General features: G+C 37.3%; 2 protein-coding genes across 2 annotated transcripts in view; one reads left to right on the top strand and one right to left on the bottom strand.

The window, feature by feature from the left end:
* TOP3A (DNA topoisomerase III alpha) overlaps nucleotides 1-9087 on the bottom strand; it is a 132978-nt gene extending 123891 nt beyond the window's left edge. The window contains exon 1 of the mRNA XM_053695117.1: nucleotides 8982-9087. The gene's annotated coding sequence lies outside the window, so the exon portion shown is untranslated. The remainder of the gene's footprint in view (nucleotides 1-8981) is intronic.
* Nucleotides 9088-9230: 143 nt separating this feature from the next.
* SMCR8 (SMCR8-C9orf72 complex subunit) lies at nucleotides 9231-25434 on the top strand. The gene is made up of 2 exons (XM_053694971.1): nucleotides 9231-11842; nucleotides 24595-25434. The coding sequence occupies exons 1-2, from the start codon at nucleotides 9474-9476 to the stop codon at nucleotides 25046-25048; spliced, it is 2823 nt and encodes a 940-aa protein (XP_053550946.1). The 5' UTR covers nucleotides 9231-9473; the 3' UTR covers nucleotides 25049-25434.
* The last annotated feature ends 1089 nt before the right edge of the window (nucleotides 25435-26523 follow it).

The following is a 26523-nucleotide window of genomic DNA, read 5'->3' as shown; positions in this document are numbered from 1 at the left end:
TTTTCTATACACTTCTATTATTTATTTAGACCCCTCCTTTCAGGTAATTTAAATCTGAAAATTAATTTTTTTCCAATTCTAAGAACTAGAAGTGCAGACGGCAGACTTCACAAATCAGACTCCTGCTACATATCTGTCCCTAATTTGCTTCAGAGATTATCAGATAAACTGCAAAACAATAGAACATTTGCTAACAAAGAAACAGAGCCAATCCTTGTCTGCTACAGTAACAAAATCATGAATAGTATGTCAATTTATTGCAACAGGACAAAAATTGTAATTACAAGGCGTTTACTGTCAATTTATTGCAACAGGACAAAAATTGTAATTACAAGGCGTTTACTGTCCCTTTAAGCATATCTATATAAAATCATAACCTACACTATATGGCCAAAAGTTTGTGGACGCTGCTACCAATTATTGAGTTCAGGTGTTTCAGCTACACTCATTGTTAACAGGTGCTTAAAACAATGAAATTGCCATAAAACATAGCCAATCTCCATAGAAAAACATTTGCACAACAATGGGAAGTACTAAAGAGCTCAGTGATTTTAAACGTGGTAATATAATAGGATGCCACTTTTGCTACATGTCAGTTCATGGAATTTCTACCCTACTAGATCTGCTCCAGGCAACTGTAAGTGCTATCATTGTGAAGTGGAAGCCTCAACTACCCAGTCATGAAGTGGGAGACGGTGTAATCCCATAGAGCAGGCCTGCTGAGTGCTGAAGCTCATAGAACATATAAATCACCTTTAGTTGCATCACTCACTACAGAGTACCATACTGCCTCTGGAACCAAAATCAACACAAAAACTGAGCATCAGCATACAGCTGCGCAGCTGTACACAAACATCACATACACAAAGCCACTGGATTCTGGAGCCGTAAAGCCCACCGCCACTGGACTCTGGAGCCGTAAAGCCATATACTATGGAGTAACGAATCACACTTCACTATCTGGTAGTCTGATGGAAGAATCTGTATGTAGCGGATGCCAGAACACTACCTAATGGAATGTTTAGTGCCTAGGTATAATGTTCTAGGGCTGTTTTTCAGGGTTTTGGCTAGGCCTCTTTGTATTCTTGAACACTAATATGACACTTCACTGGAACCAACAAATTTTAGACAATTGGTTGCTTCTAACTTTGTGGCAGCAGTTTGGGGAAGCCCCTGTGTACAAAACAAGGTATAGGTCATAGTTTTAAAAAAAATGGCCTACAAAGAGCCCTGACCTCAATCCCACTGAAGACCTGAGGAGAAAATGAGAACGCTGATTGTGAGCCAGATCTTCTCATCCATCATGTGCTCTTTTAGCTGAAGAGGCACAAATTCCCACAGACACACACCGAAATTTTATGGAAAGCAATTGCAGAAGAGTTCTGGCTGTTATAGCTGCAAAAGAGATAGACTAAGGGGGTCCATATTAATGACCATGGTTTTGGAATAGGTCCACGTTGGAGTAATATAACCAACTATTTATCATCATGTGTCCATATTCAGTTGTGAACACCATGTCTCACTAGATATGTCCTTTAGAGATTGGTATTAGTTTCTTTTTTCAGATCACTCATTTGATGGAATAATACTAGTTATTATTACTTGTCTTTGTTGTGAACATCATGTCATATTAGAGATGTCCTTTATAGATTGGTAGGATTTTCCTCCCTCTATCATATATTTATATATGAGCTGTTTATAGATCGAACTATTACAACAATCCATCATATTTAGACACCTTAGGTAACATCATATTAACTCATTATAGACCAGTGTGCTAACTTTGACTGGATCTGATATTATAATAATAGCTATCATATCTATCACATTAATTTATTTTAAACATATGATTTTGACCATCTATTGGTATTTATTAATATTATCTCTGTTTTTGAAGTGGTACATCTTATGCTTTCCATCTGGATGCACTCAGACATTTAACTGCGATTAGATTCAGTAGCAGTTATACATGAATGTTATGCATATTGTATACATTTATCTACTATTATTACTGGAATTCAACATTTTACTTTAGTATATCACTTGATCCATCCCAATTTATATATCCAATCAGTGTTAGAAACCTATGCAGTTGTAGTGTTTAACTGCAGACTTGGGTGATTTATGCCCCACTGTTGTAATTCATATGACACTATTAGTATGAATTGGCAGTAATGCTTATCTCCCCACCAGATAATTTTAGTGTTTTGCCTTCACTACGCTCTATTTTTGGCCCCTTTAATGGTGTAACAAGAGATCTTCTCTCTCTACTAGATAATTCTGGTACTCGCCTTAGTTAATATCTTTATCTGGCCCCTTTATTGGTGCAATATTGGCTCCACATATTACTGATTAGAAGGATGCACTATGGTTGCGATACACCTCACGCCCCTTATCATCATAATCCTATCAGCCAGTGCCACGTATCTGGATCAGGATCGCTACTGTGCGATCCTGGCTTGACAGAAACATTGAAGCCGGGCATGCGCACTCAGCGCAGAGGAGGAATGTAGACATCGCCAACGCCTACTCTTGAGCGTATGCAGCGATTGGGCCACATCTGACTGTAGCTTGTCATGCGCATTGAGCGCCTGTGGACGCCGACTTAGTTAGCGGCGAATTTAAATTACACAGAACTTGAAACTATGAGACAATAGCTGATTGAGACATCTACTTATTTTTTCAAAAGAACTTAACGTTCACTAGTATTGGAATTGCTGTGCTCTGTCTGTTCCCAATCACACATGTCATCTGAAATTAATTTGCCTTTATACAACATGTCACTCATAACAAGGTATGACCTTTATAAGTTTAGTGAAATGATAGCTTAAAATCAAATGTAATACCAACTAGGAAAATATATATATACAAAAATTGCTATTAAGCATTGCCTCCCATACTGTGTATGGTTGACATTATGCTGTATGTTTTAATGTGTGCTTCATTATTATTGTTTTCTAAAAAATAAGGTATAAAGGTTTTTTTTTAAGTATATTTGACTAAATAAAATGTAGCATGAATAATGTTAACTAGGAATGTATGAAATCTGTATTATGCATTGTATATTATATTGTACACTGTTTATGTTTATATTTTAATGTGTGTTCTATATGGTAGCAACTGATTGGTTGGGATCATATTACTGATTAAGTAGACCCATCCCACTACCACCTGTTTAATATCAATTAATTTAGGTTTAGGGTATATCTAGCAAGTGTTCAGTAAACATTTTATGAAGCCTGATGAAACAGCCATTGGCTGAGAAACGCGTTGCCTGTTATTTTTACAATTTTATTAAAGTCACTTTTTAATATTTTGAACACTTGCTGCATCTTTCTTTGGGATATATATCTTTTATCCTTTTCCTGAGGATTAATTCCTTTTCTGGATCAATTGTGGGATCCTTTTGCACCTCTGGATCCATTTGGATGTCTGGCTACAAGTCTGTTGGGTGACTGAATTGACCCCTTCATGCCTCTATAGCACCACGAGAGGTGCTTTACACTTTGTGAGTATTATTCATCTCTTTGCTTGTATTGACACCTTTGCACCAGCAATACTAGGCCATATTGGCACCTGTGTTTTCCTTCTGCCTATACAGACACCAGCTCCTGTGCAGGAAGTTGGTCTTCTGGGTGACCAAATAGATCCCAGACCGTATATCTAGCACTAACTGAGGTGCTCTACTAAACGTGAGTTTACTCATCACCTTAAGATCTATTTATTCTGGATCAAACAATATTGGGCCATGTGGCGCTTCTGTCTTTTCTCTTCATAGATTGCTGCTCCTGATTCCGATCCTGCATAATATGACACTTCACTGGAACCAACAAATTTTAGACAATTGGTTGCTTCTAACTTTGTGGCAGCAGTTTGGGGAAGCCCCTGTGTACAAAACAAGGTATAGGTCATAGTTTTAAAAAAAATGGCCTACAAAGAGCCCTGACCTCAATCCCACTGAAGACCTGAGGAGAAAATGAGAACGCTGATTGTGAGCCAGATCTTCTCATCCATCATGTGCTCTTTTAGCTGAAGAGGCACAAATTCCCACAGACACACACCGAAATTTTATGGAAAGCAATTGCAGAAGAGTTCTGGCTGTTATAGCTGCAAAAGAGATAGACTAAGGGGGTCCATATTAATGACCATGGTTTTGGAATTGATGTCCAACAAATTATATATATATATATATATATATATATATATATATATATATATATATATATATATATATATATATATATATATATACTGTATATATATATATATATATATATATATATACACATACACACACATAATCTAGTTTATGTGAACCATAGGTATTGTGTATAAAAATAAATAAAAAAAATTGGCGTTGCTGAGACATCAATTATTTAAAATACATTTTTTTTTTTTAAATGATCAAATCTTGTAAGTGTATGAAAGATATCTAACCAGAAAAATAGCAGCCAAAATGTCATATATTGTAGACTTGAACTCGACCCTCTGTCACTCCTGTTGCATCCCATATAGAGCAAATATCTCTTAATCTTTCCATAGCAAAACCAGGAACTGATCTCACTCTATGCAGGCTCCTCCAACATAACCTGCCTGGCCTCATCCACAACAACCTCAATCGTGTCTACTGCACATCTGGCCATCTCATCAAAAGCCCCCAAGATGCACAATCACACTAAAATGACTATAAAAATATATACTGATGTTAAGAATTTTATATAGTGGTATAAAAAAAACACTATATAAAAACAGGAGATGCAGGATATTTTTGGAATTTGACAGGCACAGAAGGGCTTTTGGTCATAGATATATTTAGAATGTACCAAAAGAGTAAATGTTACAGAAAACATACCACTATAGCTTAGCACTATAGGATGGAAGTTACCAGCTAAGAGAAAAAATATATAAAGAAAAGAAATGAAGCATAGGTGTGTATATAATAATAATAAAATAAAAAAAAAGGTGAGTGGAAGAATTCTAGGAGCCATGGTTCCCAGGATTTGTCAAGGTTTCCAAAAAGGTCATGAAACCCCATTTATTTTCTTTCCAGATTACTTCTATTATTAAATTTGCTTCACTCTATTGGTATCCTTTGTTGAAGGGGCAGCATTGTGCTACTGGGAGCAAGATGGACACATAGGGTGAGCCAAAAAGAGGCATAAATGAACAGCCATAAATACGTAGCTAGCTCCCAATCGTGCACAGCTGCATTTGGGCTACTTAGGCAGTGTTTTCCCCAGACAATTTTGACAGCCAGGTGGCATTATAAAGTAGCCGGGTGGGAGCCGTATACTCTTTTTAATAATATAACATTTATCAGCTATCTAAAGCCCAAAATAATTGCCTAGCTTCATATAAATGTATTTAATGACAATCTGTGCAATAAACATTGAAGCATTTAATATTAGTTCATTTTAGCTTAATATTTTGGATAACATTTGAGCCAGGTGGTCAGCAAAATCAGCCAGAGGGTGCACCCATTTTAGAGGTCCTGGGGAGAACACTGCTCTTCAACAAAGGATACAGAGACAATGAAGCAAATTCTGACTTTACTCTTCCTTTGGATATAAGCAAATGACAAATTTTAAGGACACTGTATTATAAAGGAGGGGTGGACCCCTGGGGCCCGATGATCAAAAACGTGCCAGCAAGAATAGGAATTAAAGGGACATGAAACCCAATTTTGTTCTTTCATGATTTAGAAAGAGCATGTAATTTTAAACAACTTTCTAAATTACTTCTATTTTCTAATGTGCTTCATTCTCTTGATATCCTTTGCGGAAAAGCATATCTCAATAGGCTCAGTAGCTGCTGATTGGTGGCTGCACATAGATGCCTTGTATAATTGGCTCACCCATGTGCATAGCTATTTCTTCAACAAAGGATATCTAAAGAATTAAACAAATTAGATAATAGATGTAAATTGGAATGTTGTTTAAAATTGTATTCTCTATCTGAATTATGAAAGAAAAATTTGGGATTTAATGCCCCTTTAATCAAAAACGTTTTCTTTTTTAGAAAGCATTGTCAATGCAGATGTCTCCTTTATTTACTAGAGCGCACATTACCAAATACGTATAGAGCGGGTGGGACCTCTCTATACATCACTACACTAGAAGAAAAGAAAAAAAGTGTAAGGTGGAGGAGAAAAAAAATAAATAACGTGACAATAATAATATTCATTTTTAAACTACATAATGTCCCATAAAAAAAAAAAAAAATGGTTTACCAGAGATTACGACTATGAATCTAATGGTAAGTTTTTACCTCTGTGCCTGCAACTCTCTTCAGAGCTGTTCTCATATTTTAACCCTTTACACGTGCCAGTTGGTGAAGCACTGCATTTTTATACTTGGCGCAGCCATTATGGATCTCACATACTCTTGCACCCTTTTTCACTACCTCATCACACCCTTAGCACACACAATACAGGGCAAGAGGTTTACTTTTCTGAAGTATTGACAAAAAGCTACATAAACACACACACGCGTAAGGCCACGCCCACTTTACGTCACTTGCGATACACACGCTAAGCGGAGTTCTATGTAAAACTGAAGTTAGTCACAGCGTTTCTACAGCTTACCTAGAGCAGCATTTTTGATAATAAGTTGACTTTTAACAAGCCTCGATAAGTGAAAGGATTGGCCGTGAGTTCGACTGGGGACATTTGGATGAACCGGAGCTGCACTGCACAACTTTTGGTGACATTACCTGGGAATTAAGTGGGGACACTTTGATATCCATCTGCCATTCCTTACCTCATAAGATTGAGGTTTTATTTGTGAGTAGGGAAGAACCTAAGGGTTATTTATTTTTATATGTGTTTATTTTTATTAAATTGATCTGCACCATGAGAGGTGTTTCTGTGCGCTTGTTTTTTTAGATTGCTGCAGCTGTACCTCATCACTCAACCTGAACCTTGAGTCTTTTTTGGACGAGCAGCACTGAACACCGTTCTCTATTATATCTCAACTTAACAACAGAAGGATAAGATAGATTATATATATATATATATATATATATATATATATATATATATATACACATACATACACACACACATATATATATATATATACACACACATACACACACATACACACACACACACACACAGCCTATATTTCAATTCTCAATTATTGCATTTGTTTTACTACATGCTCCTTTCCTTCTCAGCATTTTTTCAGTAATTATTGGATGTATTACTGTTAATAATTTTTTTACATATCAAGATTTTATATATCTTAAATTCTGCAACAAATTTGCTATATCTTTTGTGAGTGTGCGCAACTCAGTCTATAGTGGTAGTATACATTTAGGTGTGCCTACCTCTTTAGCATTTCTTTCAACGTTTCGGGCCAGGACCTGTAAATGTGGAGTTTAGCGTCCATAATTATGTAACCATGTTATATTTTAATTAAACCATGTTATATTTTATTTAAAAATGTAATTTTGCAAAACAACTGTAAGAAATGTTCCAAAGACATTTGAATTGAATATCGAATTTCGGAACATGAAATCATGAAGATACAACGAAAACAATGCTCTTTTGGCTCGCATCCACATATTCTTACAGGTACAACATAAGGGGGGACCATGTATAGGTTCCCAGAGGCGGTTGCGGCACCTGGGGCAGGTATTGGAACAGAGCGATCTATTCCAATACCTGCCCCGGGTGCTGCAACCGCCACTGGGAACCTATACATGGTTCCCCCCCCCCCCCCGGGGCGGGATTCACTTCTTCCTTCCCTGTGGTACCTACCAACCGTGCGCTGGAATATGGGACACTAACCTTCTCCTTCCCTCCCCGTGGTACCTTCCAACCGTGCACTGGAATTTGGGACACTAACCTTCTCCTTCCCTCCCCGTGGTACCTTCCAACCGTGCACTGGAATTTGGGACGCTAAACTCCACATTTAACCAAGGACCTTTTTCAAGACCAATTTGTTTATCTCTGCATTCTATCTCTGTGTCTGTCAAATATATATATATATATATATATATATACACATACATACATATACACACACACATATATATACAATATATATATATGACGAGGCCCAATGAAGGCCGAAACGATCGTCTGGGGTTGCTTTGTTCCTTGTTCAGAGAGGAATTGTCTGGTATTTCGGCGCTGGAATGACCGTAATAGGCGGGATCAGACTGATATACTACAGGAAAGTTCTACTCTGTGAAAAGCATTGCTGGGCTAAAAGAAGTTGCACCCAGGTGGTAAATCACCATAAAACAGGCTAACAATGGTATTGAGCTGGTTGTTCGTTCCTGTGAGTGCATTTCTCTGTGTGTGTGTATATATATATATACACACACACACACATATATTTTGTTTGTCTGTATGTAATATAAAAAAAAAAAAACTCTGAGTGATATAGAGAAAAACAACCTCTGCATAAATGTTAGGCTAATCCTGAGTAAACAATACTGTCAGAAAGCTGTCAATTTGACAGATCTGTGGTTGCGCACCACTACTATCACAGCGTGCAAGAATATCTCATTTCCAAGATGGCGGAGCCCAGCACAAAGATGTAGAGCTCGACCAACCAGCACATGTAATGGCTTAAAAAAAAAAAAAAAAAAGAGCACAGCTTTTAAATATAGGGGGGGGGGGGGGAGGAGATAACAGCATCAGGATTGTATGATTGTTACCATTTCCATGTACCATGATCTGCTCCCCTAAATCCTGGGTGTGTTCCACACTCAGAATAATATTAAGATTTTCACCAGTGAACAAAAATAAAGCTATTACAAGCAAGCTACATATATACAAATCACAGTTACTACATGGTTATTAGTATTTATGAATATTAATTTGGTCATCACTTTATATAACTAAGCAAGTCCTTATTAAGTTTCTGAGCTAACTTGCAATGAATATCTAAATCAGTGACTATTATAAATAAATTATATAAGTGCTTAATCATAATCAGCTATTTGCATGCGTGGTCAAAAAAACTCACCTTTCACTAAAATGTTACCATAACCTTTTTATCTGGGATCATTTCCATTATAATAATGAACATATGTAATTTCTAAGACCAATAGATTTCCCGCGTTGCATAGTACTAAAACGCCACATGATACTTACAGGCTTCCGTACTTTAGTCGCATAAACTATTGTTAGTCACATGACTCTGCTGTCGCCTGATCCTGAACTACACTTCCCATAATGCAATGGGTTGTAGTTCCTTTTGCTGTCTCTAGTGCACAATGGAGATTTAACGTCTGTCGAAGCTCTGTTGGCACGTTACAATTATTTATTATAGTTCAAGAATATTTTGTATTTTTCTACTATTGTATTATCTGACGCTACCAAATCGGGGCGTGACGTTTGAAAGATCACGTGTCTTGTGTGCCAAGATGGCGTCCTCCCTGAGAGGTGTTTGAGGGGAGAATCTGTCACTCCACGGAGACTGGGGGAAGATACCTTCCTGAGCCCTTCAGACGGGAGGATGATAGGCTCCCCGGACTTGGTGGCTTTTACCAGGCAGGAGGCCTATGAAGAACAGACGACTCCAGCACTGCCTGAGGAATACTCTGTGCCTCTTTTCCCTTTCTCAGACACGGAAAGCAGCCCCTGGTCCAGGTTGTCTGGGGCCAAATTCAGTCGAGATTTTATCCTTATCTCTGAATTCTCAGAGCAGGTTGGCCCCCAGCCTCTGCTCACTATTCCTGACGACCATGATAATAAAGTCTGCGGTACATTTGACCTCAACTATTTCTCTCTACGTATCATGTCAGTGGATTATCAGGCTTCCTTTGTGGGACACCCACCTGGCTCATCATACCCCAAATTAAATTTTGTTGAAGACTCTAAAGTTGTGTTGGGGGACTCCAAAGAGGGGGCTTTTACATATGTCCACCACCTTACGTTGTATGACCTGGAGGCAAGAGGTTTTGTACGACCCTTCTGTATTGCATATATATCCACAGACGAGGATAAAATTATGCAGCAGTTCATTGAGCTTTCTAGTGATTTTTCTAAGGCTTCAGAGTGTCTGAAAATTGGGAACAGAAAGGCGTTTGCTCATGAGTTAGAGAAGAAGTTGAAAGACCTGGATTACACTAGGACTGTGCTTCAGATGCAGATGGAAGATCTGATGAAAATGGATGATAAGGGATTTTATTCAACACAAGCCATTGAAAAAGCTAATGAGCTTGCCAACGTGGAGAAGTCAATTATTGAGCATAATGACTTGTTAAAACAGATACAGTCCTATCCATACAGGAAGTTAAAAGGTGATGATTTCCAACCATATGAGCCAGAGACTTTACAAGATGAAGGGGTATTTAATGGGTCGGTACAGCCTTCAGTTTCTTCAGACCCAGATGAAAATGTTTTGGAAGAGGAAACCAATGTCTGTCCTACTAGGTCAACTTACACACCAAAATTCATAAAGGCAAAATCAGCCAAATGTTTTGATAAAAAATTGAAAACCTTAGAAGAACTTGTTGACCTTTACTTTTTTACTCAAACATTAGATTTGTTAACAAGCATAGAAAAAAAATATAGGGGTGACGTGAGTTATTTATTAATGGGGAATCTTGACAAAGCTCTTTTAAAGCAGCAAGCGATAACAAACTTTTTATTTGAAGATTTGTCACCTTGGGATGCAAGATCATCCGTTAAACATTATAATGATAATCTGGAGGCTTCTCAGAGCTTTCTTAGCCCTAAACCTTTTCAAGAGCCTGTGAATATTAAGCCTTCAGCAAGTTTTGAATCCTACAAGTCAAGTGTAGAATCCGTTCCTATTAAAATGGAACAAGAATTATCGAATGATGATTGTCCCCCAGAGGAAGCAGAACTGTTTGTCTCTGATACGCAAGATATATCGGAATGCCTTGATATGGATATGAAAGGGAGTGTTAGCAGTGGTGAAAGCATTGAAGTCTTAAGAACTGAAAATTCTGTCTCTCTACTTACTCATTCTGAGAGCCAGCCATGCATAAGGCTGCATTCTAGTCCACTGGTACCCAGGAAAAAGGCTTCTAGCCGGAGAACCATTAGTGAAGATAGCATCGAAGTCCTTAGCACATGTACCTCAGAAACTGTAATACCTGAGGACTTTAGGGCATATCAGATTGTTATAAATGAAGAAGAGCCGTCTACAGAAGATATGAAAGAGCAGCAGTGTAGTCTTATAGATAATGATGATAATGCTCATGGAAATAGGGAAGTCCCTATAAATGACTCTTCAGTAGAGCCTGCTTGTTGTATAGGGGCTGAGAGTTCAAGTCTGGTTGAACATACTGGAAATCTAACTCTAGACTCTAGTGGGTATGGCACCGTTGTTAGTGTCCCACCACAACCCTTTCGAAATAATGACCAGTCTTTTCAAGTTAAATTCAATGTGGATGAGATTGAGTGTCAATCAGATGACCAGGCTTTTCATAGAATTTCTGTTTCTGAGCAAGATTCAGGCTATTTAATGAGTAGTGGAGAAGCTGGGAGAATTAATTTTGAGGAGCATTCTGATTCGACAAGTTACAGAAGCAGTGCTTCCACTTGTTCTGATAGGACACCTTCCCCATTTTATTGTAGCAGCAACCTCTCAGAGAAACACAAAAAGAAAGCTGGCCAAAATGCTCTGAGGTTTATTAGACAGTACCCTTTTTCCCATCCTGCCATTTATTCACTACTGACTGGGAGAACACTTGTTATTATAGGAGAGGATGAAGCTTTAGTGAAAAAACTTGTAACTGCCTTGTCTATATTTGTTCCCAATTCTGGAAATGTTGCCAAACCAGTTAAACTCTGGGTTAGTCCCCCACTGCACATATTGGATTTTCAGAAGTGGAAACTGATTGGTCTTCAGAGGTAAAGTATGAGTTGGAATATTATTTTAAGGGATATTAAACCCGTTTATTTTTGTGTGCATAAGTTATTTTTTTCATCGTGGGGACATTTTATTATATATATATATATATATATATATATATTGTGTGTGTAATTTTTTTTTATTTTATTTTTTTTAAACAATTCAAAATATTCTTTTTTTTAGATGTCACAAATAAATGCAATGGTCTTTAAAGTCCCTCTAAGGTTATAACCTTTGCAGCCTGTAATTTTAGCAAGACCTGGTCTAATCTGCCAATCACTTTTTCTCCTTTTTTGTATACCCTGTTTAGTAAAAAAATGGGAACTGGAACAATGTAGATAAGCTCTAAAGCGTGCACATGCCTTTAGTTAACTGAAAACTTTTTTTTTTTTTTTACATAATTTTATAGCAATGTTATACTTGCAAACACTGCTGCCTTAGAGTGTTAAATACATTCCTTAACAAAGGATACCAAAAGAACAAAGCACATTTGATAATATAAATAAATTGCAAAGTTGTTTGAAATTGCATGCACTAGCCGAATCATGACAGTTTACTGTGTCCGTTATATATAGGATCTAGCAGCACCATTCTAAATTGTAGGTGTGGTTGGTGGCAGGCACCCATAGGTTATTTGGTGACTCAAAGCCAAGGTCTAATTTTAAGGTGCCAGTGACTCTCCGATGTCTGGGTTTGTCAAGCCCTGCTTAAAGAGACATATTGTAGCGTGATAATAAAATGCTCTAATTCATTCAATATTATTTTAAAAAGGTTTGTTTCTTTACTAATAGTGTTTAACATAATAAAAGCTGATCTAAATTTATGGAGCAGTTTTCTCTATAATCCCCCCCCCCCCCCCCCCCCCATGAAAGTGTTCTTAATAAAAAAAAGTATGTGTGTCTGTATATATATATGTGTGTGTGTGTGTGTGTGTATATGTATGTATAGAAAAAAAGGATTATGACTTAAAGGGACAGTAAAGTCAAAACTAAACTTTCATGATTCAGATAGGGCATGCAATTTTAAACTACTTTCCTATTTACTTTTCTCATCAAATTTGCTTTGTTCCCTTGGTGGTATTTTTGAAAAGCTAAACCTAGCTAGGCTAAACTGATTTCTAAACAGTTGAAAACCGCCTCCTAGCTCAGAGCATTTTGAAAGTTTTTCACAGTTAGACTGTGCTAGTTCACACGTGTCATATAGATAACATTGTGCTCACTCCCGTGAAGTTATTTAGGAGTCTTCACTGATTGACTACACTGCATGTCTGTCAAAGGCACTTAGATAAGGAGGCTGTCTGCAAAGGCTTAGACACAAGGTAATCACAGAGGTAAAAAGTGTATTTATATAACTATGTTGGTTATGCAAAAACGGGGAATGGGTAATAAAGGGATTATCTATCTTTTTAAATAAGAACATTTTTGGTGTAGACTGTCCCTTTAAGCGCTTAAGAAACCACTATATATAGTATTTTAAAAATGTTAGATACAACTCTGTATATATCTTAGAGTTACTTAATACAGAAAAGAATAATTAAATAAAATGTAATCACAATGTACAGGTGATCCTCGGTTTACGCCGGTTCAATTTGCGCCGTTTCAGAATAACAACCATTTTTTCAGTCATGTGACTGCTATTGAAAGCATTGAGAAGCATGGCATACTTTAAAATAGCCAGTAGGTGGAGCTGTCCACTTGTATTGCAGCAAAGACATGCAAAGCCAAGCAAGCCAGCCAGACGTGATCAATGGATCAGCTTTCAAATGAACAAGATCTAGCAGCCACTTCCCTTAGCTGCAGACTCAATGCAGAGAACCGTTTGCAGAAAAATGCAAGTAAAAAAAGTTTTTGTTCTATAAACTTAGTTTGATGATGATACAGTCTGTTGTGTAATTATTTTGTTTTTGTTCATTAAACTTAGATTGATGATGATACAGTCTGTGTGATAATTTTATTAGGTGTGCTTTAGCAAATGTTTTTGTTCATTAAACTTAGTTTGATTGATACAACTTATTTTTTTAGTTTTATAATGCTGTTTAGCATTCAAAGTCTTCATTTCAAAGCTTTAAAAATAATGTATTAGGTGTTACTTATGACAATTTTGAGAGGGGCCTGGAACCTAACTCCCTCATTTCCCATTGATGTTCCTTCAACAAAAAGAACCAAGAGAATGAAGCAAATTTAAATAATAGAAGTAAATTGGAAAGTTGTTTAAAATTGTATGCTCTGTCTAAATCATGTATGTCTAATTATGACTTTACTGTCCTCTCTCTACTGAGGGGTTAAGGCCAGGGGGACATATAAAGTCCCATCCCAGTATCAAATCTCCATTTGCTAATTTATGTGTAGTTTTTTTCCACCCATTTGAAGAAATTTGCTATTTTGGAATTGGGGGGGTGTACACATTTTATTAAAGGGACAGTTTACCCAAAAATGTTCTCCCTTTTTAATTTGTAAATAATGATCCATTTGACCTACTGGAGTGTATTAAATTTGTTTACCAGTAGCTCTTTTACCCTTATTTAGGCATTTGAAATAGCTGATTTAGCCTATGGTATCTCCACCTATACTGAAAGTTTCTGGTTTTAAAGGGACATGAAACACACTTTTTCTTTCATGATTTAGAGAGAGCATGTAATTTTAAGCAACTTTCCAATATACTTTTATTGAATTTGCTTCATTCTTTTGACATGCTTTGTTGAAAAGCTTATCTAAATAGGCTCAGTAGCTTGTAATTGGTGGCTGCAGATAGATGCCTCATTTGATTCGCTCACCCATGTGCATTATTATTTCCTCAAGAAAGGATACCTAAAAAATGAAGCAAATTAGATAATAGAAGTAAATTGGAATTTTGTTTAAAATTGTATTCTCTATCTGAATCATGAAAGAAAAATTTGGGTTTTACGTTCAGGCTTTTGATTGACAGGCAATGTAAACACTGCCAGCACAAGAAATTACACTCCCGTGGGGTGTAAAAGAGATAACTAATGATAATTTTCCATTGTTCTCTTTAAGTATTGGGCTTTGGTTTACAACAGATATAAGATAAAGAAATGTGTGCTTATACAAAGTGATAATCCCAAGGCAGAATTTACTGCGATCTGTGATGTCATCGCAGAAAATGCAGAAGGTCTGCAGAAAGGAGCACAGGAAAATTCGGGCTTGCGCTTAAATAAAACAAAACATTTTTAACAGGTTTCTTCCATGCATTATCGCTTTATTTAATTATCTGGCCTGCTTATAAAGTGATTGTTACGTTACATCTGGACACCTTTGAAAATCATATGTATGTCAAATGTAAAAGGGCTACAAAGGTGTTATTTAGATACTAGATAACGGTGGGTGCGCAGTCCGTGGACTCAAAGCATCAGCTATGGGGTTGTAAGGTTCCATCTGGACACCATGAAGGAAGTAAGGGAAGCGGCTTCAAAGGTGTTCTTTGGCTGTTACCGGGACGCTGCAGAACGTCCACACTGTGACGTCACAGAAGCAGGGTTCCCGGTATAAAAAAGTTAAAGCACAGGATACTAATTATTTCTGAACACCTGCAACTTGGAGTGGCGCCTGCAATATCCTCCGAGTGTAAGGCCACGGCGGCTCTTTCCTTCCCCAATAAATAGTAGGTGGCATCCTGACCATCTAAAGTTTGTCATTCAGTTATAGTGATTATGGCTTAGTTATTAAGGATTATGGCTTGTTTAAATTTGCTCGATAGCTGCAATTTGATGGTCAGGGTGCCACCTACTATTTATTGGGGAAGGAAAGAGCTGCCGTGGCCTTACACTCTTTGGAGGATATTGCCCAGCGTGTGTGCGAGGCTGAGAGTGAGTATGTGTTTGTGTGTGAGGTTGTGTGTTAAAGTGAAGGTAAAGTTACATGGGTGTCTTTCTATAATAACATTCTTTGCCGCAAATAAATTAGTTTCATTCATCATTTTTTTCATATTGTACTGTAAATAAAATTATCGCCGTAATAAATACCTTTTTTATTGCCCGCAAATTCAACCCGTTACATATTTCAAATGTTCTCTATTGATCACATTTTAAGAAGCTCCAATTGAAATTCTGGCCGTTAGGCGGCCGTCACCCTACGTCATCTGCCTCCTTCTTGATTTGCGCATGCTCTATTATTTGTTACTTCATATCTTAATCCTCGCGCGCGCGCGCACTCCTGTTTCGCGCATGCGCAGGATTTCACCGGCTTTTACGGAGGTCTCCGATACTGAAAATCCTCTCTCTTGACTTTGCACAGGCGCATTTCAAAGGAGTAGATTTGTGAACGCGCTTTAGAGATACGTATAGAGCGGGTATAATAAAATAAACATAGCGATTAGTTTATTTTAATATTAAATAATGCATTGCTGTCTTCATATTTACAAAACTTTACCTTCACTTTAATTTCAAAATGACCTGCAGCAAAAAATGTCACTAAAAAAAGCCATCCTTCATTTATGGGTTGTATTTTTTTTTTTAACATTGTGTCACAATAAAGAGTTTAGAGCTTGAATTTAGCTTTTTATCCGATCACGAAACGGAGTAAACTAGATCAATTTCAACTAAATTGTTGTTTTTAAGCTTCCTATTATTCAGTATGTTCTTTCTCATCACGTGTAGCTGTCGCTGAGAGCACAATAAGGACACGCATGGAAAAGGAAAATTCATGTTACCTCTTATTAGACCTACTTGCAGCAATGACTTTTTAATTATTCTGTATAAGCAGTAACGTATATTTAACAGAACAGGTGTGTAATTACTTGCTGACAACTCCCAGGGGATTAAAGTTTGTAATTTTATTTTAGGATGTGATGTCACAGTGGAAAAGTTTCAGAGTCCCTATTAGGATATTGTTTAGTTGAAATTATTTTTATTGCAAATCATATAAAAAGATTACATCACAGATTATTAGGATATTGTTTAAAGGGACATGAAACCCAATTTTTTTCTTTCATGATTCAGATAGAGGATGATATGTTTAACTTACCAATTTATTTCTAATATCAAATTTTGTTTCATTATTTGTGTATCCTTTGTTTAAAAGTATACCTAGGTAGGTCAGAAGCTGCTGATAGGGGGTTTCACATTAATTTCTCTTGCTATTGGCTTTTAGCTAGCTTCCAGTAGTGCATTGATGTTCCTTCAACAAAAGGACACCAAGAGAATGAAGCAAATTAGATAATAGAAGTAAATTGGAAAGTTGTTTTAAAATTGTATTCTCTATCGGAATCGCCAAAGAAAAATGTCATTATTTGCTTTGCAAGCAAATAACAAAATATCTCTCCATTTATGGCATTAAAATAGTTCAGAAACTGGATGTAGTAGAACCAAAGTGAAACTCCATAATATCTTTATTTTTAGATATTGACAGTTTCACTGATATTCTAAAATGTCTGGTGTCAAAACTATCGGAATGTTAGAAACGGAGGGTGTAAGCATTGGAAATGTTTTCATGATTCCATGCACAAAGAATTAAACGGTTAATGTATTATTAGCCATTTATAATACAACTTTGCTTATTAGAGAAAATATATATAGTATACAAACATATAGGGCTGCAACTAACAATTATTTTCATGATTGATTAGTTAGCCGATCATTTTTTTGATTAATCGGATAAAAAAAAAAATCTAATTTTTAAAGATTACTTAAAGTGAAGGTCAATTTTGACGAATTAGGTGCTCGGTTTTTAATAATCCTATTAAAAACAAGGGCACTTTAATTCATCAAAATTGACATTTCAATTTACCTTTTAATCCTGAAAGCTGCTCCATCGATACCCCCGGCCGTCGGAAGCCTCTGCTTACGTCAGAAATGACTAATCTTCCTCCAATCACGGCGTGTCCCCCCCTAGGGGGGATCATGGCCTGAGTTAACGCCATGATTGGATGAAGCCGGATTCATAATTTTGGACCCGCAAAGAGGACTTGCGGAGGAAGCGCTGCAGCGGCTCTCAGGATTGAAAGGCAAGTTTGTGGAAAAAAACGCCTGAAATGTCAATTTTGATGAATTTAAGTGCCCTTGTTTTTAATAGGATTATTAAAAACCGGGCACTAATTCAACAAAATTGACCTTTACTTTAAGGGATGGTCTACACCAATATGTATTGTTTAAAAAGATAGATAATCCCTTTATTACCCATTCACCAGTTTTAAATAACAAACACTAAAACTACTTTGCTATAGTTAAGACATTTTTAACACCCCAAATTGAATAAAACTTGCTGGCATAGTAAGCTATTCCAATAATTCTCTGGGCTAAGGCTGTATAAGTTCTGTTCACAGACCGGACTTCCTCATTATTGTGAACATACACATTTAAATCCAAAACAGATTGCGTAATAACATTGTATATTTCAAAATATCAGTCTTCTTACATCTCTGATCAGATGCATAACCCCTCTTATGCCAAGTATATGTCCCAGAAGCCCTATTGCAGATGTAAGCTCCTTTTATGTCAGTTTTATGCCACATTAAACCCCTGACCTAATGTATGGACCTCACGCTCCAATAATACCAATCATATGCCACAAAAAACTCATACACATACATGGCTTACTAAACTTGCTTATTTTTATATTTGATATGAATAGCTGATATAAGGTCTGCTTTGATCAGGAGTGGCACAGTAGTAGCATAAAAAGCCAAGGATATAACTAGGAACTACTGGAACAAATAGTAAAATTGGAGGAGGGACCCCACACAAGTGCCTCGTCATTACAAAATAGCATGCAATAGCCTACAGCACTAATACACATTATGGCTTGACATATTGTTTTAAAATTTAGAAGCAGGTTAAATATTTAGACAGAATTGTTTTGCAGTTTTTATGGTGTGGGTGTGCATGTATTTTTTATTTGCGCATACACACATATTTTATATGCTAAAGAGAGAATAACCATACTTGTAGTGTAATGCCAATAAACAGTGTATTGGTTTTAATAAGGGGTTACTTTCTTTGTCTCCCAAGGACAACAGCAGTTAATGTTGCCTTACTGCTCAGTGGCTGTTGAGACTGCTGTATCTGCTGCAAGTTATTCATAGTGGCTGTCTAGTACTTTGCTGCAGACACCATGCTGTAAACTTTAACTCCCTTTTTCCCACTTTTTTTTGCAAAGTAAAAGAGTGGCATTCAGACAATACATTTTATTGCTAGCTGGCGCTCTGCACAGACATTCATCTTCAGAGATGCCGAAGATATAAACAAAAACACAGCAGCCCCTCAGATTTACGTTAACTCCTGAGAACCGTTTGTTCTTGTATCTTCTCTGAGTCTGCAGTCGTGATTTCACTACGCATGCCCAGCCTGCCCCTGATATTCAGCACCTGTGTGCTTCAAGAGGAGCTAGAGAAGAGAATGGGAGGGCAATAAGATGCCGCTGCAGACCAGTATAGGTTGTGAGAGGGCAGTAGTAAGATGGCTCTGCAGCGCTTGACAGTGTATAAGGCTCAGCACACAACTAATCGATAATGAAAATCATTGACAATTAGTTGTTTCAGCCCTAAAAACATATATAATACATATATAACATATGCCTTTAAGAAATGTTACATGTATTCACTCTGTTAGTCTGTTCTCATAGCAGTGTCTTATTAAGCGCCTGCTTACTGTAGTTTTAATTTTTAGATTTGCTGGGGGGGTATTCTTTGGGGCAACATCATAGAGAGAGAGAACCACCTGTCACATCTGCTGTGTGGTTCTCTGTGATACTACTGTCCTTCCTTCTATGCTGATATTAATGCCTTATTTGAAACCTGAAGATAAGTAATGCGTTTCTAGTTTAATCACTGTCTTGCTTCTTAAGCCGAGTACTAATTAAAGGGATAGGAAAGTCAAAATGAAACTTTCCGAATTTAGAGCATGTAATTTTAAGACACTTTTAATCCCTTAATGACAACTGACGTACCAGGTACGTCATGCATTAACAAGCAGTTAATGACAATAGACGTACCTGGTACGTCAGTTGTCTAACAGAGTGCTGGAAGCGATCACAATCGCTTCCAGCAGCTCTGAGGGTATTGCAGTGATGCCTCCATATGGAGGCATCCTGCAATACCCCTTTACAAGCCTCCGATGCAGAGAGAGCCACTCTGTGGCCCTCTCTGCACCGGAGCGTCGTTGGTGGGTGGGAGCAAGGCAGGGAGGTGGGTGGGCGGCCTGCCAAGGGCCTGTGATTTGGAGGGGGCGGGATCGGAGGCCGGATCGGATGCGGCAGTGTCCGGGGACGCGCGGGCGGGCGCGTGCACGGGGCGGGAGCGGGTGGGAACTGCTACACTACAGAAAACATGTATTTCAAAATTGGGAGAAAGGGGGGATTTTAATTCAATAAATGATCGAAGGGTTCTGGGGGGAAGCTACACTACAGAAAATGGGAAAAAAAGTCCAAAAAACAATAAAAGCATATTTTTTTTAAGAAACTGGGTACTGGCAGACAGCTGCCAGTACCCAAGATGGTGCCCATTAAGTTAGAGGGGGAGGGTTAGAGAACTGTTTGATGGGGGATCTGTGAGTTTGGGGGCTAAGGGGGGATTCTATACAGCAGCATATGTAAATATGCTATATAAAAAAAACAACCAAATATACCTTTTTATCTTAGTACTGGCAGACTTTCTGCCAGTACTTAAGATGGCGGGAACAATTGTGGGGTGGGGGAGGGAATATAGCTGTTTGGGAGGGATCAGGGGGTCTGATGTTTCAGGTGGGAGGCTGATCTCTACACTAAAGCTAAAATTAACCCTGCAAGCTCCCTACAAGCTACCTAATTAACCCCTTTACTGCTAGCCATAATACAAGTGTGATGCGCAGCAGAATTTAGTGGCCTTCTAATTACCAAAAAGCAATGCCAAAGCCATATATGTCTGCTATTTCTGAACAAAGGGGATCCCAGAGAAGCATTTACAACCATTTGTGCCATAATTGCACAAGCTGTTTGTAAATAATTTCAGTAAGAAACCAAAAATTTAGAAAAATGTAAAAAAAAAAATTATTTGAACGTATTTGGCGGTGAAATGGTGGCATGAAATATACCAAAATGTGCCTTGATCAATACTTTGGGTTGTTTACTACACTAAAGCTAAAATTACCCCAAAAAGCTCCCTACATGCTCCCTAATTAACCCCTTCACTGCTGGGCATAATACAAATATGTGTGCAGTGGCATTTAGCGGCCTTCTAATTACCAAAAAGCAACGCCAAAGCCATATATGTCTGCTATTTCTGAACAAAGGGGATGCCAGAGAAGCATTTACAACCATTTTTGCCATAATTGCACAAGCTGTTTGTAAACAATTTCAGTGAGAAACCGAAAGTTTGTGAAAAAATTTGTGAAAAAGTGAACGATTTTTTTGTATTTGATCGCATTTGGCGGTGAAATGGTGGCATGAAATATACCAAAATGGGCCTAGATCAATACTTTGGGATGTCTTCTAAAAAAAAATATATACATGTCAAGGGATATTCAGAGATTCCTGAAAGATATCAGTGTCCCAATGTAACTAGCAGTAATTTTGAAAAAAAGTAGTTTGGAAATAGCAAAGTGTTACTTGTATTTATGGCCCTATAACTTGCAAAAAAAGCAAAGAACATGTAAACATTGGGTATTTCTAAACTCAGGACAAAATTTAGAAACTATTTAGCATGGGTGTTTTTTGGTGGTTGCAGATGTGTAACAGATTTTGGGGCTAAAAGTAAAAAAAAAGTGTTTTTTTTTTCATTTTTTCCTCATATTTTATATATTTTTTATAGTAAATTATAAGATATGATGAAAATAATGGTATCTTTAGAAAGTCCATTTAATGGCGAGAAAAACTGTATATAATATGTGTGGGTACAGTAAATGAGTAAGAGGAAAATTACAGCTAAACACAAACACCGCAAAAATGTAAAAATAGCCTTTGTCACAAACGGACAGAAAATGGAAAAGTGCTGTTGTCATTACGGGGTTAAATTAAATTCTATTTTCAAATGTGCTACATTCTCTTGGGTATCCCTTGTGGAAAAAGAATACACACACATCATACACTAGTGGGAGCTCGCTGCTGATTGGTGCCTGCACACATTTGTCCCTTATGATTGGCTAACTAGATGTGTTCAGCTCGCTGCCAGTACTGCAACACTGTTCCTTCAGCAAATGATAACAAGAGAATTAAGCTAATTTGACAATAGAAGTAAATTGTGGAAACTTGTTTAAAATTGTATGTTCTATCCAAATCATGAAAGAACATTTGGGGGTTTCCTGTCCCTTTTAATGTTAATGGAATAAGTTGATAATAAAGGCTGCTGCTGTTATTTATACTGCATTCTTTTGAACTGTTTCAAATTCAATTTTTTCAGTTCTATTTATGAGACTTTAGTTCCGCTGACAAGCACCAGGACATAACAGAGGGCTATTTTGTTATTGGTTTGAAAAACTAATTCTGATTCTGTAGGAATTATGTAGATGTAACAACATATAAAATATCTGTTTCCCCTCTAGGGTCTATAACAAGAGTTGCTCAGTAATATTGGCATGTATTTTAGATGTCATTGGGGTTCAGACAAGTTATTCTCAAATCAGTGCAATCTTTAAAGGGACATTAAACTGAAAATATGTATTTCATGATTCAGATAGAGCATGCAATTTTAAACAACTTTCTAATTTACTTCTATTTTCAAATGTCCTTGTTCTCTTGGTACCTTTTGTTGAAAAGCAGGGAGGTAAGCTCAGGAGTGTGCACGTGTCTGGAGCACTTTGTGGCAGCAGTTTTGCAAGAATGTTATCCATTTGCAAGAGCAGTAGATGGCAGCACTATTTTCTGCCATGAAGCGCTCCAGATGCCTACCTAGGTATCTCTTCTACAAAGAATACCATGAGAACAAAGCAAATTTGATAATAGAAGTAAGTTGGAAACAGTTTTTTTTTTTTTAAGTTATGCTTTGTCTGAATCAGAAAAGAAAAATATGGTGTTTCATATTCATTTAAAGCACAGAGAAGATGGGTTTCTTGAGCATCTTAGAGCTATAGAGGATCCAGATTCCAGTACCCCTATAGCAAGACACTTTCGCATTATGCATAATTCAGACAGTTCCTTGCTAAAAGTTCAGAAACATAAGAGGAGGCAACAGGGAGGGTAAGTTAGATGAAAGGGGAGGTCTTTTGGGTTTTCCATCTCAAAACTCTAATTCCGTATAGGTTTATATTTACAAATCGATGTTAATTTATTCATTAAAGTGAAGGTCCATTTTGATGAATTAGTGCCCGGTTTTTAATAAACCTATTAAGAACAAGGGCACTTTAATTCATCAAAATTGACATTTCACTGTTTTCTAAAAAAAAACTTAACTTTTTATCCTGAATGCCGCTCCAGCGATTCCCCCGGCCGTCGGAAGCCTCTGCAGACGTCAGAAATGACAAATCAGGCTTCCTCCAATCACAGCTTCCCCCCAGGGGAATCTTGGCCTGATGCAATGCTGTGATTGGAGGCAGCCGGATTCGTCATTTTGGACCCGCAAAGGCGGCTTGCGATGGGCGGAGGAAGTGCTGGAGCGGCTGCCAGGATTAAAAGGTGAGTTTTTGAAGAAAACAAGTGAAATGTCAATTTTGATGAATTAAAGTGCCCTTGTTTTTAATAGGATTACTAAAAACCGGGCACTAATTCATCAAAATGGACCTTCACTTTAAAGACTAAGGGTTAATATTGGAATTGAAGGTATAGAATGTTTTCCTCTTTGAAAAATACTTTGATTATTCCTGTTTTTTATGTAATATAGGACACATTAACTAATAGATATGGTAATGCCATTAAATGTTGTTTAGTAATGTGGTGAAAGATACTATGTTTTACATATCGTAACCATGTACAAATTATTCACAATAATTATTTTGTTAATACGATAGTATATATGAGGTTACACTTTTTCCTCATTTCTCTAGCAAACTATTTAACTTTTTGTAGTGTTGCTGGTTATAGGTGGGGTGGGGGGTTAAAGGACACTGAACCCAATTTTTTTTTCTTTCATGATTCAGATAGAGCAGGCAATTTTAGGCAACTTTCTAATTTACTCCTATTATCAATATTTCTTAATTCTCTTGCTAACATTATTTGAAAAGCAAGAATGTAAGCTTAGAAGCCGACCCATTTTTGGTTCGCAACCTGGGTTGTCCTTGCTGATTGGACAGCACCAATAAACAAGTACTGTCCAGGGTACTGAACCAAAAATTGGCTGGCTTTTTAGATTAGATGCCTTCTTTTTCAAATAAAGCAAGAGAACGAAGAAAAATTGATAATAGGAGTAAATTAGAAAGTTGCTTAAAATTGCATGCTCTATCTGAATCATGAAAGAAAAAATTTGGTTTTAGTGTCCCTGATTGGCTAATGAGTATATAATATGTGCTACATGACCCCTCCCTCATCAGTGCCCAAAAGGCATGAAACGCATAGGATGCGGAGGAGCTATGCTCCTTCCACTCTGCTTGTTTTACTTTGTACCCCTGTGCATGACACATGCTCTTATATCAAGTTTGAACCTTTGCTTGTCTTGCTCGACTGTTTCAAATAGAGCGTTATATATGGGGTTTTTTCATTTTTACCTGCTGTGGATTACGGAGTGACGGACCTTTTTTTTTGTGTGTTTTAAAGGCAAAGAAACCTGTTAGACCCCGCTTCTCTTTTGCCATTTTATATATATTGTTAACAGTAATGAAATGTAATGAGCTGTAAAAATCAGTTTAATAATATTATTGTACAGATTACTACTTATCAACTTTTTTTGTTTCTTGCAGAGTGGCCTCGCCTTCTGGTTCCATCATGCTTCAGTCCCTGATGCGCTACAGCCGTTACGCCAGTGTTCTGGATGCTGACAATAAAACTCTCCGTTGCCCCATCTATAAAGGAACGCTGTTACAGAGAATGGCTGACCACCGCACACAGATAAGGAGGGGCAGCACCTACTATATGCACGTGCAAAGCATGTTAACCCAGCTTAGCTCCAAGGCTTTTTTGTTCACATTCTGTCGCCATCTGCACTTTCCGATTCGTGAGGACGAAAGCGAGGAGTCCATCTCACAGCGCCAGGCAGCTTTCCTACACCATCTGCTTGGTCTTTCCCAGGAGGATAGTAAGATAGTAGAGTACCTCTCTGAGCTGCTAAAAATGCATTACCTGCGGGAACTGGGAACGCAAGTTCTTCCTGTGCTCAGGTTTGACTACGTCCCCAGCTTTTTATACAAAATTTAACACATGGAATGACCTTTTGAGCCTTCCTCTGTAAGAAGAGACTGCAGTTGAATTAAGGATCGAGAGGCATCACTTAAGCATGACAGTTTGCACCTCAGGCTGGGAAATATTGTTGAAAATGTTTTGTCCTTTTGCATTGTTGTTTTTTTGTTTTGTTTTTTTTTGTAGATGGTCTGTATATGTTATACTATATGTTATGCTACTGACGGAGGGAAACCAACCGATTGGTTGTTTTCTCTCATTAGAATGAATGGATATTTGTCCTTGTGAAAGATGTTGTGACTGGGGAATGGCATTAAGAAAGTGGAAGAGTTATCATTTGAATTTTTTTGTTTTAAAGGGATATAAAATCCAATTTTTCTTTCATGGTTCAGATAGAGCAGGCAATTTTAAGCAACTTTCTAATTTTATATCTATTATGAATTTTTCTTTGTTCTCTTGCTATCTTTATATAAAAAATCAGGAATCTAAGCTACGGAGCCGGCCCATTTTTGATTCAGCACCCTGGATAGCGTTTGCTGATTGGTGGCTACATTTAGCCACCAATCAGCAAGCACCACCCACGTGCTGAACCAAAGATGGGCTGGCTCCAAAGCTTAGATTCCTGATTTTCAAATAAAGATAGCAAGAGAGCAAAGAAAAATTGATAATATAAGTAAATTAGAAAGTTGCTTAAAATCGCATGCTGTATCTGAATTGTGAAAGAAAAAAAAATTGGGTTTAGTATCCCTTTAAGACTGCAGTGTGATGTATTATAAAAAAAATAATTATTTCTATATCAGTGTTATCGTAACTCTCCGACTGTGACCACTTATATTTTTATATTAGGCTATTTAAAGTGTAACATTCAGACTTTTATCTTTCTACACCCATGACTTTAATATGGGTTGCACTGAGAAACATATCAAGCTAACATCCAGTAGTATGTCGTGCTGCTTGAGAGAAACATGATACATAAGCTGTGTGTTCTTCTCTCCGAGTACTTATGAGTATGTGATACCAGAGACTTGTGACTGTGATCCCTTGTTGTCACACTGCTGCCAACACTTTGTGCTTCTCCGCAGAGCAGAAAACAAAAATATAAACAGGGCTGGAAATTTCCACGAGTGCAATATCGCCAACTAGTGAGAAATTGCATCAGATGATAAGAGATTCAAACCTTTCATATATTTAAAGGGACGTGAAAGTGCAATAATACATTTACTCGTGCTAGGACACTTTACTACTACACTGTTACTTGTAGAATATTATATGTTTAACCCATAGTTGGTCATGTATGGAGTGGCCATACACTGCTGATCCTAAGCTGAACACTGCCAGTGATGGCTTCACATGCCGGCTCCCAGTGTCTTAGTGGCCATGTTCAGCACAATTCCCTGCAACCAACAGGGCAATAATAAAATGCCATAACACATTAGAGCATTATATTTTTGCCTTTTAAAACAATATAACAGTAAATCGTATGCTCCAACATG

The sequence above is a fragment of the Bombina bombina genome, chromosome 11, assembly GCF_027579735.1.
Source record: "Bombina bombina isolate aBomBom1 chromosome 11, aBomBom1.pri, whole genome shotgun sequence".
In the NCBI taxonomy this organism is placed as follows: Eukaryota; Metazoa; Chordata; class Amphibia; order Anura; family Bombinatoridae; genus Bombina; species Bombina bombina.
The sequence above is the reverse complement of the archived record's forward strand: the minus strand, read 5'-3'. Positions and strand labels throughout refer to the sequence as shown.